At 48.5% G+C, this 18795-nt stretch overlaps 1 protein-coding gene across 1 annotated transcript in view; it reads right to left on the minus strand.

Moving 5' to 3' along the window:
- Window positions 1–1694: 1694 nt before the first annotated feature.
- CD9 (CD9 molecule) overlaps window positions 1695–18795 on the minus strand; it is a 35427-nt gene continuing 18326 nt past the window's right edge. The window contains exons 2-8 of the mRNA XM_006757605.2: window positions 13781–13883; window positions 6980–7077; window positions 6154–6228; window positions 4278–4376; window positions 4063–4152; window positions 3325–3408; window positions 1695–2221 (exon numbers count right to left, since the gene is read on the minus strand). Of these exons, the coding sequence (XP_006757668.1) occupies window positions 2156–2221; window positions 3325–3408; window positions 4063–4152; window positions 4278–4376; window positions 6154–6228; window positions 6980–7077; window positions 13781–13883 (615 nt within the window). The 3' untranslated portion in view covers window positions 1695–2155. The remainder of the gene's footprint in view (window positions 2222–3324; window positions 3409–4062; window positions 4153–4277; window positions 4377–6153; window positions 6229–6979; window positions 7078–13780; window positions 13884–18795) is intronic.

Here is an 18795-nt window from a genome sequence, read left to right on the forward strand (position 1 = left end):
CTTCTCTCAGTCACTCATACATAAAACCAATGGTTAAATTACTATTTCCACAAATAGTTGTAAGACTTCAAATGCTTAAATAAGGGACCTGGGGCCACAGAACAGCAATGAAACCCAGGATGCCAACCCAGCTGATTTTTTTTTAATGTGGCAAATAGAACATAAAATTTACCATTTTAACCATTTTTAAGTGTACACTTCAGTGGCACTGAGTACATTCACAATGTAACCATACCACTATTTCCAGAAAAATTTCAACATCCTAAACAGAAACTCTGTACTCATTAAAGTAATAACTCCCTATTCTCCACCTCCCACCCCAAGCCCTGGTTATCCTTAATCTACTTTCTATCTCTATGAATTTATTTATTCTAGGCACCTCATATAATTGGAATCATATAGCATTTTTTCTTTTGTTTCTTTCACTTAACATAATATCTTCAGGCTTCATCTGTGTTGTATGTAGAATGTGTATTAATGCATCATTTCTTTTTAGTATGAAATAATATTCCATTGTATGGATATACCATGTTTTGTTTATCCATTCATTTGTTGATGGATAGTTGGGTTGTTGCCACCTTTTGGTTATTGTGAATAATGCTGCTAGGAACATTGGTGTGCTGGTTTTTTGGTGTTTTTTTTTTAAACACTAGAAAGAACCCAAACTGAATCAAGGGGTGGAGAATAAAAACAGGTTTCGTATGCCTCTGTACTTATCCTCTCATAGTGTTTATCCCCCTCAGTAGTAATTGCCTGCCTAACTTTGAATTGCCCGCTAGATTGCAGACATTCTGAGTAGAGCCACGTCTCCCACACTGGTGGCTCAGTGAATGCTCAACCTAGTTAAGCTGAACTATACTTCCCAGCATGCCCCTCCTGAACGGTTCTGGTTAGAGTGGAGCAGGAGGAGACCCAGAAGATCCTTGTGGGAGGTCTGGAGGAGGGAAATAAAGCAGCAGCCATTTTGTAGCTCAAATTGTTGCTTTTTTGCTGGCTCACTTCAGCTTGTCCAACTCCTGGCCAATGTCTCTGTAGGACCCATACCACCAACATCAGAGGAACAAGAGCCCACACAGATCTGTCTGTCTCTGTGGGCTTGTGCTTGCGAGTTCTAGCTTGTTCTTGCCTTCTCATCCCCAATTCATGTCCTTCCTGTCTGCCCTGTGGGCTTCAGGCTCCAGCATCAGATGCAAAGACGTCTTACAGAGACTGCTTAGCCAGCTCCAATGATTGTAGCAAAGTCTCTTTCTCTCTCCATAATATTTAATATTCTGCTTCTTGGATCAAACCCTAATGGGTACGTACTCATTTAGCAACCAACAAATGTTAATGGATAATAAACACTGAGCAGCTACTATGTACCAGACACTAGGTTCTAAGTGCTGGGGGCACAGCAGTGAATAAAACAAAGTCCCTGCCACCAGGGATCTCACATTTACTGCTGTACCCCCAAGACACAACACACTGCAAGAGAGGGGTTCTAGTGTTGACCTACTAGCAGTTGTGGGACCTTGGGTCAGAATCCCTTCATCTCTTCACACTTTGATTTTTTTTTCATTAGTAAAGTAGGAAGACCAACCTTCCAACCTACTTTTCATGTAAATGCAGTTAAAGCAGATAGAAGTTGAAAGACATCTGAGAAATACATAGCTCTAAAAAAAGATAAAGGAAGCCACGAAACCCCAAAACAAGTCCAGGATATTGTCATAATCTTTTATTATGTATCAAATTGTCTTCAACATAAGTTACAATCTGATTAAATTTGATAGACATTTTTTTAAATCTATTTAAAGAAAAAAAAATCTCTTTATGTACAATATCTTTTGTCTAGAGTCTAGCAAATATAGTACCTTTCATTGCAGGATTTCTGCCTAACATAATAAGCAAAAACAAACCAAAAATTATAAACCGAAGCAAAACAAGTCCCTCAATCTCTCAACTATCCATATGAATAAAGCATTAAAAAAGATAAACATAGAATAACTTTTTTCCTTGTTTATAAATGCAGAATGAATACTAAAAGTTAGTGGCAAAAAAAAGGAAAAAAAAAAGAAACAACAACAACAATAAAACTATAACAACAAAAATAAAACCCCAGGAAAATAACCAACGATCTTCAGGGGTAAACTTTCCTGCTCAGGAGTGCACGCTGACTCTAGACCATCTCTCGGCTTCTGCGGATAGCACAGCACAGGATCATACTGAAGATCATGCCAAAGATCTGGAAGACAGGGAGGAATAGGAGGAACAAGGTGGTTTTGCTGAGGGAAAGACATGAGTCATGCAGGCCAAGACAAAGGACTATGAGAATCAGAGGCCAAATGAATTAAATATCAAAGCAGGGGCGTGTAGGCTAGATAATGGGAGGGATCACTGACAGGTGGGATTCTGAGAGTCTGCAGCCACTTGCTAATGCAAGTAACTTCCCTGGAGAACTTTCAGGGTGAGACAAATACACTCAGAGCTAAATTAAATGCTCAAATTCAGATGTTTCCTTAGTCCACACAGGCTGGAACTTCGACTTCCACCTTTGTGTTTTTGTGAGTTTTATATTTTATTTGAAAAAGTATGGTTATCTCTTTTACTGAAAGCTGTGCCAAGCTCTTCTAGATGCAGATGAGAGGTACAAATAACCACTTAGAAAGGAAGCAATTCTCTCTTTAGGGGTAGTCTTGTGAGGGGCAGACGAGGGCTGTGTCCCTTGAAGAGTTCTCATAACCCCCTCCTGGGGGAAGAAGGGGAAACCCCAGGGAACCTCATCAACCCTTGATGGTTCCTGGGAGCTGATTACTAGAGAGTAGATTATTTGACGCATTGGGCTGTCCACTCTGGATGCCTTTCAGACTATAGAGGGAGATGAAACAATTCACATCCATGTAGCTTTCATTGACTATTTTTTGGGGGGAAAAAGAAGAGCAGGTGCATGATGAAAACATGTTTCGAAGATCATCCCAGGATAACTAACAGGTCTGGGGCGATCCAGACCCTTGCATGGTCTGTGGACCAGCAGCAGTGGCTTCACCTTACACTTACCCCTGAACCTTAATGATTAAGAGAATGGATTTGAACACTGAGTTCAAATCCCAGAAGCTTCACTCATGAGTTCAGAGACTTTGATCAACTTATTCAACCTCTCTGTCTCTCCGTTCCCTAGTCTCTAAAATGGGAATGCTAAGAGTTCCACCTCATAGGTATGGTGAGGATTCAATCAGCTGATAAATGTGTAGCACTTAAGATAGTGCCTGGCCAGAGCATACCCTTAATCAATGTTAACTACTAAGAGGACCCCCTCCTACCCCCCACGCCCATGTCCAGGACACTCACCATCACCACCGCGATCCCGATGCCCACGGCGCCGATGATGTGGAACTTGTTGTGGAAGACCTCTTTGATGGCCTCAGGGCAGGGCTTAGGGGGCAAACCAAGACCCTGGTCACACACGATCCCTGCTCACACCTCCTTCCTCCCACAATACCCGTTTCACACCCAGAGCATTGGTGGTTCCAGGGAAAGGGAAGGGGACAGGAGGATTCAGGTGTCTTGGTTGGTGCATTGAACGGAGAACCAAGAGAGGAATAGGAGGTGGGTCCCACATATTTGGATAAGAAATCATAGAAGAAAGAGGGGTAAGCCTCTGCTTTGGGTCTATTTCTTATCTGGGTTACATCATTCTGCAGTTTGGACATTAGCTGTAGTTTACAATCTTGAGCCATTTACAAGTCTACAAAGCCAATGTCCTTGACTCAGAGCAAGGACATTGAGTGCTGGGGGAGGCAGAACATGGGGCAGCACTGGGCAGTTCCAGCTGCCAAATCATTGCAGTCCGCTAGAAGCACTTTGCTATTTCCCTGGTCTGGCCTTTGTTTTGCTGCCCTTGGGGACCCAGAAGGCGCCAAGGCAGTGGAGAAATGAGGTGACCACCCTGGGATGTTGCAGGTGGAAGACATATTTGTGAAGCACTTAGATGCCTGTCCTCCCAGAATGAGAGGGCAAACTTCACTTCTACCCCTTATGGGATTTGCCCAGAGCAAGTGGGCAGGGGCACTTGCTCTTCACGTTTACCTTCACTGTGATGCTTGCAAGTATATCCTTTTTGGGGCAGATGTCCGAGATGAATTGTTCCACTCCCCCTACTATACCACAGCAATCCAACTGCAGAGAGAAGAGCAGGGATGGGGTGAGAGAAACAAACACAAAAGTGACTGAAATAGAGACGCACTGGTCTGGGGCAGCAAGTGCCCGTGTGCACATGCTCTGAGGATGCAAAGGCGACATACCGCATAGTGGATGGCTTTCAGCGTTTCCCGCTGGGGCTCGTCCTTGTTTTTCAGCTTGAGGTAGGTGTCCGTGTAAAATTCCTGGAGTTCCTTAATCACCTGTGATGGACCAACAGATGAGAGAGCAGCAGAACAAATGAACAAATGTCACCTGTTCCGTCTTCTCCACACTCAGACAACAAATTCCCGTGCTCGGGAAATGTTACCGAGCAGACTGCCCCCGTCCCCACGCCCCCACTTCCCCTCAGCCATCTCTGGGACCCCTCGCTCTCTTCCCACATCCTCTAGGAACTCTGCTCCCGTCATTCCCACTTCTCCTGCACCTATGGTTGGTCCCTTCGGTCACACGTGGCTCCTTCCCTTCTATCTATGAACAAAATGTTATCTCCTCAACTTAAATTAAAAAACAAAAACAAAACAGAACTCCTGATCTGGCTAGCTCCTCAGGCTTCCGTCTTCCTGTTTTCTTCACTCAGAGGCTGTGTGACTTTTGGCAAATTAACCAAGCCCCTCGGAACCTCACTTTCTGCATCTTTAGGATGGAAAGTATATTAATCCCTACCCGAGAGATTACTGTGAAAATTTCAATGTGACATTACATGTTAAGCTCTTAGCACAGTGTCTGATACAAAGTAAATTTGGGGAATAAGTATTACCTATTATGAAAGAAAAGAGATGTTACCATCCTCCCGTAATAGGGTTTGTTTCAACTTAATGGATGCTTGTCCCTTGGTCCCCCCACATCCACAATATCAATAAGCTGACCAACGTCCAGCCTTCCTCCTTCAGTATTTTTCATCGTTATCCCTTCCTATTTCCATGGCTTCTATCATCTGAATAATGAAATCATTTTTTTTTTTTTTAAAACAGGGTTCCCGCATCTAGTGTCTCTCTGCTTTCCTCCCTCCTGCTCAACATGACAACACAGTCCTTCCTAAAACATTGTTCTGACGTGGCCATCCTGGCCCATAATGCATTGGTCTCCCCATGGAGCCCAAGCTCAGCTGTGCTCAGGCCCTTTCTTTGCGGGGAAGTACCCTGTCTCCCACCAACGTTCCTCCTGAAATCTCTCTCACTCAAGGTTTAGGCCAATGCTCTCTTCTCCAGGAAGCCAGAGAGTCCCCTTTCCTATCCCACGGGGCTTTTGGATATAAGTGACTTCTGTGACACTTACCAAATGCATGTCTGTCTGCCACACTAGGTGGCAAAGGTCCTTAAGATGAGAGCAACAGTTTGTGTGGCGCTTGGCTCATATTTATAGACTGGGTAAAGGAGCAAGGGCGTCCAGCCCAGAGGGCGTGTTTCCCTAGGCCAGTGGTTCTCAACCTTCTGGCCCTTTAAATACAGTTCCTCATGTTGTGACCCAACCATAAAATCATTTTTGTTGCTACTTCATAACTGTAATGTTGCTACTGTTATGAATGGTAATGTAAATATCTGATATGCAGGATGGTCTTAGGCAACCGCTGTGAAGGTGTCATTCGACCGCCAAAGGGGTCGTGACCCACAGGTTGAGAACCGCTGCCCTAAGCTGTCTTTTCCAGAAGAACTGGGGAAGGGCTGCCGAGGTGTGAGACACATGCGCAGATACGCTGGCCCAATGACTATTTCCTGAACATCTACTCTGTGCCAACACCGTTTGGGGAACTGGAAGCAGTGGTTGGCACAGTACCACCCAGGGTAGTATAACGCTCACATTCCCTGCCCTGGGGAAGCTCACGTTCTGAGGGCATGTGGGAACGTGGTGGAATAAGAGGCGCGATGAAAGCTGACCAAGCTGGGCAGCCAGGACACCCTTCTGCCCGCATCACCCCTCATCTGCAAACTCCCAAACCCGAATCACCGGGGGCCCCGAGATCTTACAGAAAGCACCTACCTCATCTTTGTGCGAATATCCCCAGACGGCCGCAGCTATTTCAAGGGCAAATATCACCAAGAGGAACATAAAGAACTAGAAGGTAAAAAGGGGGGTGGGAGAGGAACAATCTTAGCCAACCAGAAAAGTAAAGGGTATCCTGGCAAACAAGGAGGAATAGCAATTCCCTGGGACCGGGCACCTGGGGACACAAATGGAGCTGTTCCCAGAAGTGGGGGAGCTGAGAGAGCTAAGCCCGGGCGAGGAGTGAAAGCTGCAGCAGGGAAGGCCTGGAGGGAAGGCCTGGGTACAGGGGGCCCCAGCATTGGTATTTCTAAGGAGTTAATTAGAAGCCAGTCAATGATAAAAACCACTGCTCACTCACAAAACCACAGAGATTTGAGGAAATAAAGTGAGAACACTCTGGAGTTTGAGGAAAATTGTAACAAGTTTTTGAAAAAAGAGAAGGCACAGGTACCTGTGGATTCAGGGAAAGAAAGCAAACATGGCCCTCGAAAAAAGGAAAAACAAAGTCCTGGCATTTAGTCACCTGAGGGAAAGTGATAAGATAGAGACTCCAGAGAGGAAGAGAGGGAGGCATCACCACAGGGGAGAGGACAAGACAGCTAGCTGCCTGGCCAGGAGGCTGGGGTAGGGCCCCGAGTGGAGGGACTCTGGGGGTGCTGAGGACAGCTCATGCCCTTGGGGTATCCTATTCACACTCCCCTCTCTCAACCCCTCTACCCCCCTTCCCCAGCACCACCCTGCCCTGCCCCACCCTATCTGTTCTATGGGATCTCGGGGCAGGGGGTAGGGTGGGTGTGGGGAACACAGAAAGGATACTCACCAATCCCAGCATGCACTGGGACTCTTGCACAGCCCCACAGCAGCCCAGGAAACCCACCAGCATCATGAGGGCGCCGGCTCCAATCAGAATATAAACTCCTGAGGATAGAGGACAGAGGACAGGACATGGAGGTATTAGCATGGAGGCCCAGCTGTTTCCTGCAATTCCATTTTCCCTTGATATGACTGTGCTCCCTCCATCTCTCTGCCCCCTTCCACCTTTGCTCTCAAGCCTCCTTCCCACCAGTCTCTCTTCTAGGGCCCCATGGCATCAAGTCCTCACTCCTACCTTACCCTCAGCCTTCCTGGAGGGTGCCTATACCCCTTAACTGGGACAAAGAATATCCCTGGGAGCCCCAGATTCTACGAAGGACACAAACTGCCCTAGTCTGTCACCTGTTTCCAGCTAGATGAATCCACTTACGTTAATGAAAACAGACCCCCCCAAACTCAGGGTAAATTCCTGGGACTCTGATGAGCACCCTTCCAGCCTCTACCTGGCAGAAGAAGCCGTCAGGGCAAGCTTCCAGCAGCAAGGGTCTGTGCACACTGGGACAGCCGGCCCTGCCATGGGTGGCAGCGAGGCATGCACAGTGACACCCAAGGGCACATGTTGGCAAAGGTAGAGCAGCTTGCTCTAGTGCAGAGAAGATAGGCCTGGTGTCAGGAGACCCTTGACTGGGTCCTAACTCTGCTACTAAGTTCTGTGTAATCATGGGTAAGACAGGTTCCCTTTCTTGGTCTCAGCTTCCTTATCAGTAACATGAGAGGTTGGCTGCTAGAAAATTTAAAAAAGATCCTGCCCTTAGAGCACACTACAGAGATCTTGCGGTTGCAATTCGGTTACTCCAGGTGAAGGGTGAAAAGGCTCTATCCTCTTGTTAAAGGCGGGGTGTGAGTGACACGTTCTAAGCCTTCAATTTTAGTGACCAATGGAGAGGGGGTGATGAGAAGGGCAGTGCCTTTTACAATTTCTGACTATGCCCAACAAAAGGCATAGTCCTGGGATGGGGATCCAGGGGAGCATACTAGCCCTAGTCACCCCTGGGAATGCCCTGAGGGGCCCAGGTTGCAGTTATATTCTGGAGAAGTCACAGCGGTTCTTCAGGGACTACCCTACCCCCCTCACGCAGGCCCCATGGGGCATTTCCACCCCGGAAGACTGGGTTTGAAATCCAGCTCGGTGACCCTGGGAATGCCACCTCATCTCTCTGAGCATCACTTCTCTATCTGCAAAGCGGGGATGGTCACGTCCACCACGAGGTGGTTGTGAAGATTAAGTGACATGTCATCAAGATGTGCACAACAAATTCAAGCTACTTCTAATCTTAAGAATACAAAGGATGGGTGACAATTATGAATCATAATGATGAATTTTTATATACTTGCTGATCCCTCCCTGCTAAGTGGGACCAGGTCGACTTTCTTGAAATAGGGGCTGAAAGGGAGAGAATCTATGATACTTCCACACAATACACAACAGGACACTGCAGTGATAACCCTGGGCAGGTGTCTGTGACTTCACTGGTCCACATCTGGACCCCAAGTACGGGGCCGAGGCTTTGCAGGCCACAAATCGAGCAGTCTGCCTGCAGCTGAAGCTCACGGGCAGCACCGAGCAGAATGCACACAAGGGAGCGTTTGTGTCTCTGCCCCCTTTGCCCCACATCTGTCGTGATGTCAAGTCACGTGGGTTTACTGGCAAACCCCTACGCTGTATGAATATGGGTATTGTTCCCGTGCATGCCTGGCTCAGACTGGGCAAGGGGACAAATGCAGCTTGTCCTTGAGTCAAGTCCCATCCTCCCGGGCAGTTCCATACTGCGGGGCCCAAGCCCCAGGAGCTGCGGAGGAGGGCTCTGACATGAGGACACCCATGCGTGCGTCCGTCCATCCGTCGAGGCAGTGACACGGCCTCAGCTTCTCCCCCTCTTATCGGGAAGACAATGAGGATGAGTCACTCCTCTGAGCTCCATAGCAAGGACTGAGTAAATAGGGGTTATTAAGAGATCTAAAGGATTTACAAACACACGAAATCCGTTGAGTGGGAACGAACAGACAGGCATGTTTTCTCTAAGTCCAGATCCCAGTTGGTAGGCCTGGAGAGCCTGGCAGAAGTCGGGGAGTTGGGTGAGTAGCATTAGGGATCTGTGATAGGGAAAAGCATTTCCAGTGCAGATAGCTAGCTAGCTAGAGAGAAAGAAAGAAAGAAAGAATAGTCTCCTAATCGGCCTCCGTTAATAAGAAATATTCATTCTTGGGCTTAGCGGACGAAGACTTTAGGACAAAGGCTGCTGTTGGCTTTAAATCTTGCTCAAGCAGCTGCAGATTTGGGGTGTCTTGGCTTCACCCTCTCCAGTTCCCTGGCAGCTGTTTATGGGGATTTTAGCAGCAGCTGTAAGATGGCTCATCTGCAAGCGCTCCACCCTGGAAGTCAGGGGAGTGGGCTGCTGCTAAAAGGGCCATCCCTGCAGGGATCCTCCTTGCTAAGCTTCGCTTAGCCTCCACCCCAGCTCGCTAGCAAGGGCTGGCCATCCAGATAACAAAGCGTTCTCCTTTATAAAACAAGTGAATGTGGGCTTTCCATCTGACTCATGGAAAAAGTTATTTGTCACAGAGCCTTCTCTAGGATTACTGTGTAGTTTGCTCAAGGGTTGTTTATTCTGCTTTTTTTTTTTTTTCAGGCTGACATTATAGCTGCTAGTATTTAAAAAAGCCCTTGGTGTAGCAGTGGCAGATGCTAGGGTGTCCTTTCACCTGTTTATCAGGGCTCGGCGCTGGCTGGACAGAGGACACATCAGCCTCCTGTCACCACCTCAACGCCATCTTGCAAAAAGCACTCACCATACCTGTTTGTGTGGAGAATAAAACCCAGCAGAGCTCCTGGCCTCCACTTGCTTAGAACAGTTGATTATCTCCAATTAACATAATCAGGGTTCCCAGGAACCCCAACAGCTCTCTCTGTCCCTCTCCATCCCATTGTTTTCATTAATGAGCACCACTGCGAACCCCCTTTGCCAAGCACAGAGTTCTCTGCCTCCCAGAGGTGTGGGTGTGTATACTCTGCCAGTTTTAGGACAGGAAGACGAAGAGACACAGAGCAACAAAACAAGCTGCCCCAAGTCATAAGCTGGGAACAGGGAAGTCAGCTGACGTAGGCAATGCGTCAGGTACCCTGTCACAAAAGGGGAACGTTCCTTGAGAGTGTGGATGCCCATGGTCTCTGGTTCACCAACACCCCCACCCCCCCCACCCCCCCATGCCCTCATTCAGTGGCTATGCTCTGGGAGGACACCAAGGAGTTAAGAAGGGCTGCTGGCCCGAGACCAAGAAAATGAAGTTCCCCAGCATGTTTGCAGCCTGGGATCACGAATACTGCTGACGGGCTGACTCTCCCAGGGCCTGAACAGCAGACAAGGCCCTTATAAGGCCGTCTGTCAGCTGTTCTGCTTCACTACGGCCTGTTTTGAATGTTGGAACGTTTCTTTTTCACTTGCTTCTCTGCCTGGCTATCCATTCTTTCTCTACTTTCAAAGCTGTGGTCCTTCAGGTTTCCTGATGGGCCAGCTATATGGTCAGGCTGGCCTGTGGATTGCCCTGCAGATGGTCAGTGCCCCTGGGCAAGGGATGGTCACCTCCTGATGCTGGGAATAGCAGCTGGGGTAGAGCTGGCACACTGCTGGAAGAGGGCAATGGGTCAATACCAAGGCTGGTGTCACAGTCCGAGTGGAAGGGGACACAGTGTATGAAGCCTCCTTAGCTCTTTGCCCATGGACCATAATGATTGAATTCCAGAAAGCATTCAGGGAAGGGCAGGGCCAGGCTAGACCCAAGTGGCCATCCCAGCTGATTGATGCTCTGGTGTCACTTGCATCACCCTTTGCTCCCTGAGCTTCTGCAAGCTGAGATCTTTCCCAGGGAGGGGGTCCAGCTGCAAAGGGCCCATTTCCTCTGTTAGAGCTTAAGGCTGTGTTAATGCAAAAAAAAAAACAAAAAAAAAAACTACCAAAAAACCCACATGCATTGTGTCTCTTTGGGATTGTGCCTTCCAATCCCTATCCTAGTCACCCCTAGTGGCCATGGGGTGGTGGGAGGTGGGGAGGGCCTTCAATGACCTGTGAGGTTCCCAGAAGCAGGTCCCGGCTCCCTCAGACAGTGTGCTCATCACTCTCCTGACACTCTACACGACTTTCCCACCTGTCATCTGCTGGCTGGGGCCACCGATACTTGCGGTTTCCCCCCTCCAACTACAATTTGGGCGAAATCAAAGGCCCAAAGAGCCCCCACCCTGCCCCCACCCCTGGGTAACATCCGGTCAGTATAGATATGTTCCATTCCTACATAGGGGAGTCCTCCCCACAATCCAGTACAGGTCATACAAGAAGAAACTTTCACAGGACGGAGTTCAAATCCTAGCCCTGCCTTTTGAGGGTATGGCGCTTGGACAGGTTATTAACTCCCGAGGCCTCGGTTTCTTCATCAGTGAGATGGGGATCACTCCATGTACGGTAAAGAGTTCCCGTGATTCATTACATAACCACACGTGAGACAGTGAAGGACACACAGAGAAGGGTCAGTGGGAGAGTGTGGGAGCTAGGCCCCCTGCAGAGAACTATGGGAGGTGCCTGGGGGCTCTCCTCAAGAGGACCTGCCTGGAATGGCTGCCCCCGCCTCCACATTCCTCCAGCAAATCTGCTCTCCCCTCTCCCTGCAGAGGGTTCCCAGCAGCCTGGTGTGACATGACATGACATGACAGGAAATGGAGTGCTCCTGGTCTCCCCCCAGCACTCCGCCCCCGCCCCTCTAGTTCTGTAGGCGGCATTCCAGGGCTGCCACAAACTCACAGAAAGCAAGCTGTTGCTAAAACAAGTCGGGGCACTATGGAGACCTGCTCCCTGAAAACTGTGCGCAGTTTAAAAATGCACACATGCATTGTGCTTTTCTTTCCCTCAGTTTTTTCTCACAATACGGAGGCACACCCTAAAAAACCCAACTAACGACAACAACAAGAAATAATAAGAGCCTGGAAACCATCCACAGAGCCCGGGGCCCTGGAACCATGTGGCTGGCCTCTGGGAGGCGGGAAGGAGGGAATGACTTCGTTAACCTTTCACAGTCTTAATGGAATCTGGATGCTCCAAGTGCTCATTTGTTTATAGACTCTGGATGATACTACTTGAAAAATTTGTCCTTAAATATGCTGATCAATTATGCTCATCTTTCTTTTTTTTAAATATTTTTATTGATTTTTTACAGAGAGGAAGGGAGAGAGATAGTCAGAAACATCGATGAGAAACATCTCGATTAGCTGTCTTGCACACCCCCCACTGGGGATGTGCCCGCAACCCAGGTACATGCCCCCGACCGGAATCGAACCCGGGACCTTTCAGTCCGCAGGCCGACGCTCTATCCACTGAGCCAAACCGGTCTCGGCTCTTCATCTTTTTTTTTTTTATTTTAAATAACTTCTTTTGTGGGTGGGAAGGAAGTGACCAAACTTATACTTTGAGCCTGATGATGCAACAACACCATCCTAAAAATAGGGGAAATGGGGGCTGCTTTTGTTTCTCGCAAATGCAATGTTTCCTATTCTGAAACTGGGCAGAAAGTAGAGTAGCAGAGCCTGTGTCGTCCCAGAAACTGGGCAATTGTGTTTGACAGGCTCCCTCCATGCTCCCACTCATTTTAGAGAGGCGTTTACGTGGCGATACGGTGGTGAAATGTGACAGAATGATGCTAGGAAAAATGCCACGGAGCCTGTGGGTACAAAGAAACCCGTTAAGTCAATTCTTTTTTTTTTTTTTAATATATTTTTATTGATTTCAGAGAGGAAGGGAGAGGGAGAGAGAAACAGAAATATCAACGATGAGAGAGAATCATTGATCGCTGCCTCCCATATGTCCCCCACTGGGGATAGAGCCCGCAACCGGGGCAGTGCCCCTGACTGGAATCGAACCTGGGACCCTTCAGTCCGCAGGCTGACGCACCATCCACTGAGCCAAACCAGCTAGGGCATGTTAAATCAATTCTTGCTTAAGGTGGAAACCTTTTCCCTAAAGCAGGAGTGCTTGGCCTTTACACCAGCACCAGGGGTCCAGAGGGCTAGTGTCTCTGCTAGTCTCTCTTACTAATTTTGACTGTTATTATCCAGGAGGCAGGTCTTTGGGGTCTCAGAGCCCTTATCTGAACAATTGGGGAGGAGTCACTTCTCCTTTGTCTGGTACTGCGGATTCCGCAGGACAAAGCTTTTTGAATTGAGGAGATGATTAAGCCAGAGAAGACATGAAACAAAGAGGGGATCAGGATCCAGGACAGAGGTTCTTTCTTTTTGTGTGTGTTAATCCTCACTTGAGGATATTTTTTCCATTGATTTTCAGAGAGAGTGGAAGGGAGTCGGGGAGAGAAACATCAATGTGAGAGAGACACATTGATTGTTTGCTTCCCACACGTGCCCTGACCTGAAAATCAAAACCACAATCCTTCATTGCTCAGGTCGATGCTCTAACCAGTTAGCCACCCTGGCAAGGGCAGGGCAGAGGTTCTTAAATCCCCAAGAGTGGCAGCAACTTTGGTGGAGCCAACTTCACATCAGAGAACAGTTGAAACTCCAGACTTAGTCAGCATGAAAAAAGAAACCACATCAGACAAATGCAAATTCATGGGCATAACTACACAAAAGCAAAGCTTGAAAGGAACATGACTGACCAATGTGGCCAGAGCAAATGTCTTTCCCAAGGCCAAGTCCCTGGATCAACAAGGCATCTCTGCAGCTGGAGGAAGCACCAAGTCTCCCCATGCTCACCTGTGTAGAAGCTGGAATGACTATTTTCTTGCTCGAAGATGCTCTTCGTCTGAGAGTCGAATCGGAGCCATAGTCCAATGGCAAGGACTGCAATCCCAGCAAGCTGCAAGAAATACACGGTGTTGGCATTAATTCTGGCTGCCAGGGAGAGCACGGTCTCTGAGTGCTGAAGATGAGACCACACTTGGTTTCTGCCCCTCACCCATGTACCTGTAGTAGCAGCAGCCCATGTAGGATTGGGAGTAGGGGATCAATCCACTTGCTAAAAATATCAGTAAGCTGGGAATATACCTGTTAATAGTTACCTACTAGCAGTACAGCAAAATGGTTATTTTATGAACAATGGAATACTATACAGCCGAAAAAATGAACAACTATAGCAATATGCAATCCTATAGTGCATCTCACCATGTTAAACAAATGAAGAGCCGCAAGAATACATTCAATATATTCCATATAGTTAAATATTACTCTACTGTTTAGGGGTATATAGATGACAAAGGGAAGAAAGTGAAGTGATTATTATAAAGTCGAGTGGTGGTGACCTGTAGTAGGAGGGAGGAGTTCTCATCAGGGAAGAGCACTTGAGGGCAGGGTCTGGGGCACTGGCAATATTCCAGCTTTTGATTTGGGTGGTGGTGACATGGCTATTCACTTCATAGTTCTTCTTTAAGCCATTCATGTTTTATGCTCTGCTCTGTGTACATACCATACAATAAAACAAGAAATAAGCTGGCCAAAGGGCACACCCATGGTGCCAATGAGGGCAGCTGTGATTCCTATCAGACCTCAGAGTCCCCCCCAGGGCGTCCACATTTGCTCCTTTCTTTCTACACAGGGAAAACTTACAAGCTGACCCGCCCAGTTCTAGGTTAGGTACTTGCTCTCTTACCAGTATCCTTACAAACATCAGATGAGAAACCTCCAAGTGATCTTCCAATCTTATGGAAATCCCATTTCATGAGATACTGGACTGTGATGGGCAGACTTTCCCAATAAAGAACCAAACTAAGGTGCCAAATCCTGGCCTGGCATTATTGAACTAGATGCCTGTGGAGGTGGCCTCCTGCCAAGCCCTCTCCCCACCCTCAGGGCCAGCTGAGCTCCGTCTCTCATGCTCGTACCAGGACTTGCTGGGGAGTGACTCAGGCTGCAGTGTAGTGGCCAGCTGGCTGCCTGAGGGGGTGGGCTCCGGGCCAACGCCCAGGCACCAGGTTTCACTGGCCCACCCTTCTCAACAGAGACGCCCTACGTCAGAGCCCTGCTCTTCAGGAACCTTGGTTCTCTGCCCCCGGAGAGCTGAGGCAGCCCAGTGGTGTGGACAGGCCTCTCTTTCCTTCCTTTTTTGCTCCCCTCCTTTTCCCCATGACTTGGTGGTTGGGTGGAAGAGGAGAGACAGCAACAGTGGAAAGGGTGACCCAAGACCTCCGCGTGCAGTAGTGAAAACCTTGCCGAGACCCGCGGTGGTGTACACTGCCCTGGGTGTGTTCCCCAGGGACGGGCTGGAATTCCTGCTCAGAGTTCTACTCTCAGTCTCTCACCTGTAAAACAGGAAGGTGGCCCTTTCTTGCCTTTTAAGTATGTCTACAAATAAAGGAGACTATATATTACAAGTGATTGTGAGAACAACTTTGTCAGCATCTAGGTCACCACAACGACACTCCTACCCCCTTGGACAGTCACTCAGCATTTCCCCAAACCTCCCAGTCCCCACCTTAGGGAAGGCAACACCACACAGCAATAAAAATGGCACACTACCAATGGTCCATGGTCGGACAGTACAGAGAAGAAAAACTCATGGGTGCCAGACTTGAAGGAGCAGGACTTTTAGAGTTAAAACAAACCTCCATCTTATTAAGACAAGACATGCAGGCGAGCGAGGATCTCCTGGCTTAGGCCAAAGACAATGGACACGGCTCTGTGAGTCTCTCTCCCATTCCCAGTCTGGACACTCTGATTCAGACTGGGTTGTCCTGATTCATTAGAGCAGGGACATGCCATTAGGTGGGGCCCAGCTAGGACTCCCCGTATACTGGGTACTGGACAAGCATGCGCTTGACTTCCTGGTGGGCAGGCCCTGGCCTAGCTCCCCTGGGTCCCAGAGAGTTAAGAAGAAAGAAGGCGATGCTTTCCCCACTCCCCCACCCGAACACACGGAGGCCCAATCAGACCCTTGGAAAATGCGAGACAGGCTGCTGGCCTTGCAGACACACAAGCATCAACCTGAGAACCCTGCAGGCTGGAGCTTCACGCACAGCCGGAGGTTGTTCCAGGTTTTGGTTAGCACTTAGCCACAGACCTTCTCCTCAGTCCTCCCTCGCGCCCTCATCTTGGTGCTGCTGTTGCTGAGAGGCAGTGTCCTTTCTGTTCTAGGCTTGTGCTTATCAAAGAATTATCTTCAAGTCATCTCATTTTTCCAGTGGGTAAAGTTACTCAACCACCCACCCCTTCCTCTGCCAGCAAAGTTCTTAAGTCAGTCACCATGAAAAGAGTAAAAACAATCCCACCCGAAGGAACGAAGCCACAAAAGGTGATGGAAGGCTGCCCTGTGCACAGAGGCTTCTCATGGGCAGGACCTGGGTCTCTTTGGGAGTGATGCATGCTTGATAATGATGGGGCTCCCTCCAAAACCTCCACCGGTTAAGCCTCTCCCATTTCATAATTTCAAGGATCCCAAGTCAGTCTGTAGAAGGCCAGTCAGTTCTCTGGTCTACACGCACAGGTGATAATAAGGACATTTCCCAGAGAACTGAAACTAGCAGGGGAAAGACTTCAGTTCTCACCCAGTGAAAGACAAGGCCAGATACAGGAACACAGCTCCTGCATGTCTGGACCCCATCCCGAACACTTTGCGGAATGGGGGAAGAAGCAGCTGGTTCTGGAGAAATGGAAGAAGCGGCAACAGATGGCAGTCTCATACCTAAAGCCTCACCGTAAGAGAGGGGGAAGGGAGGTCAGGGGCAGGACGGGGAGCACTTGGTTCACCAGAGGAATGAGCCCTGCTGATTTTTTTTTGGTTGGATCACTGAGCTAATTGGCCTGAGGAGATGCTGTGTAAGCCATTAGTGGCCCCATTTTCTGTAATGCTATTGGAGAAACTGCTTCATTTGGCTGGGTCACAAGGCCATGAAATGAGTGTAATTGTCGCCACCTAGTAATGGCTTAAATGGTTGTGGGGGCAGCACTATCTAAGGGGTGCAGAGTATTCTGGGGAGAACTCCAATGATTCTCTCTTATCATTGATGTTTCTATCTCTCCTTCTCTCTTCCTCTCTGGAATCAATAAAGAAATATATTAAAAAAAATTCTTTTTCTTCACAGAAGATGGGCCATGAGAAAAACAAGACACACACCCAATGGAGGGCATTCTACAAAAGACTTGACCAGAACTTCTCAACACAGTCAAGGTCATGAAAAACAAGGAAAGACAGAAACTGGCTTAGACCAGAGGAGATGAGAGGCGATGGAGACTGACAACTGTCCCAGCATTGTGGAGGGGATCCTGGGACTACACGTGTGTGTATCTAATATAAAGAAGATGGGGCCTCTCTCAAGGCTTCCCATCTCTTTCAAGAACCTGCTCCATTAATCCACCTTTCCTGCCTCTGCACTCTGTCTCTGCCACTGTCTCATCCTTTGCCAACACACATGGGCAGGTGTATCCATCCTGAAACACCAAACAGAAAACAAAACCTCTCTTCCTTCAATCTCACTCCGAAAGGCTGCAGACAGCTTAAGTCGGTCACCAACTTTTAAGGCTTTTTGTTCTGTCTTCACATTGTTTGATCTCCCAGAAGCATGACAGCACTCACCTCCGCCTCCTCCTCACCTGCTCCGTGCATGGGAGCACTCAACGTTTCCCAAATACGTCTCGTCTCGTATGCTCCTGCCTCTGCTCCTTCAAGTCCCTCCTCCTGGAATGTGGTCCTGGCCACCTAGGCCTGCTGTTTCCCACCAAGATGCCCTCAATCCCTTGAGCTCCACATTGGCTCTGCAGCACCCTCACACCCTCCCTTCCTCTCATGAGTGTGCTTGTCTGTGTCTCTAACCAGAGCTTAGCTCCTTGAGGGCAGGGCCACTTCTTACTCATCTCCATGGCTCCCCTGCCCCATTCATACTTCGGACAAAACGGTCATTAGTAAATAATTATTCCGCAAATGAAGGATTACCTCAATGAAAGAGAATCTCTGAAACCCACCAGAATTTCCTCCCTGGCCCTCTCCCCTCGGCAAGCCTCCTTTCCCATCTGAGTTTTCATCCAGACCCACCTTCGAATATCTCACAAGAAAAGTCAGAAATTACAAAGAACAATTACTTGCCCTGAGAAAAACCCACGAGGGTACGTGGTGAATGTCACAGTGAGATTTAGGAGCAAGTCCACATAAAGTCTTTTGAAAATGAGAGTTTATAAAAAGTCCCTGCACTGCTGTTTCACGCCCCGCCCCCGCCCCCCAAGAATCCAGTTACACACTCTGACATTTTACGAGCACACACACAGGTAACCCCGTCTCTGGGACTTATGACCATGTCAGGAGCCATGAAACTCAGCACTTCCCCAAGCCCGGGCCCACAGGGAGCAGCTTCCTCGTCTCCTCTCTGGCCACCGTAAACACTGTGCTGAAACACCCACGCAAAGACCAGGATCTCTGTGAGTCACACCAGTCTCGCTACAGGGACAGGCCCAGAAATCTTATACTGAAACGCACACCTGGAGTCCAAGGAACCAGCTCCAGCTCCAAAGGAGGCTGAAAACGAATCAGAGCAATGCCGCTTAGGGGCACCTGGCTGCTCTGGGCCCCACGCCCGAGTCTGCAAAATGAGTTCCAGTTAGAACCTGAGGAGCTGTTTCTGAAGAGGCCGCCCTATTGACGGAAACACTTAAAGTGAATGTGGAGAAAGATGAGGAGGTGACAGGAAGGAAAAGAGCAATTGGCTAATGATGAGGATGTTTCTGTGTGTGTGTGTGTGTGTGTGTGTGGAGGGGGGTTAGTTTGGGGGGGGGGATCCTGTGTCCCC

The sequence above is a fragment of the Myotis davidii genome, unplaced genomic scaffold (genome assembly GCF_000327345.1).
Source record: "Myotis davidii unplaced genomic scaffold, ASM32734v1 scaffold13, whole genome shotgun sequence".
In the NCBI taxonomy this organism is placed as follows: domain Eukaryota; kingdom Metazoa; phylum Chordata; class Mammalia; order Chiroptera; family Vespertilionidae; genus Myotis; species Myotis davidii.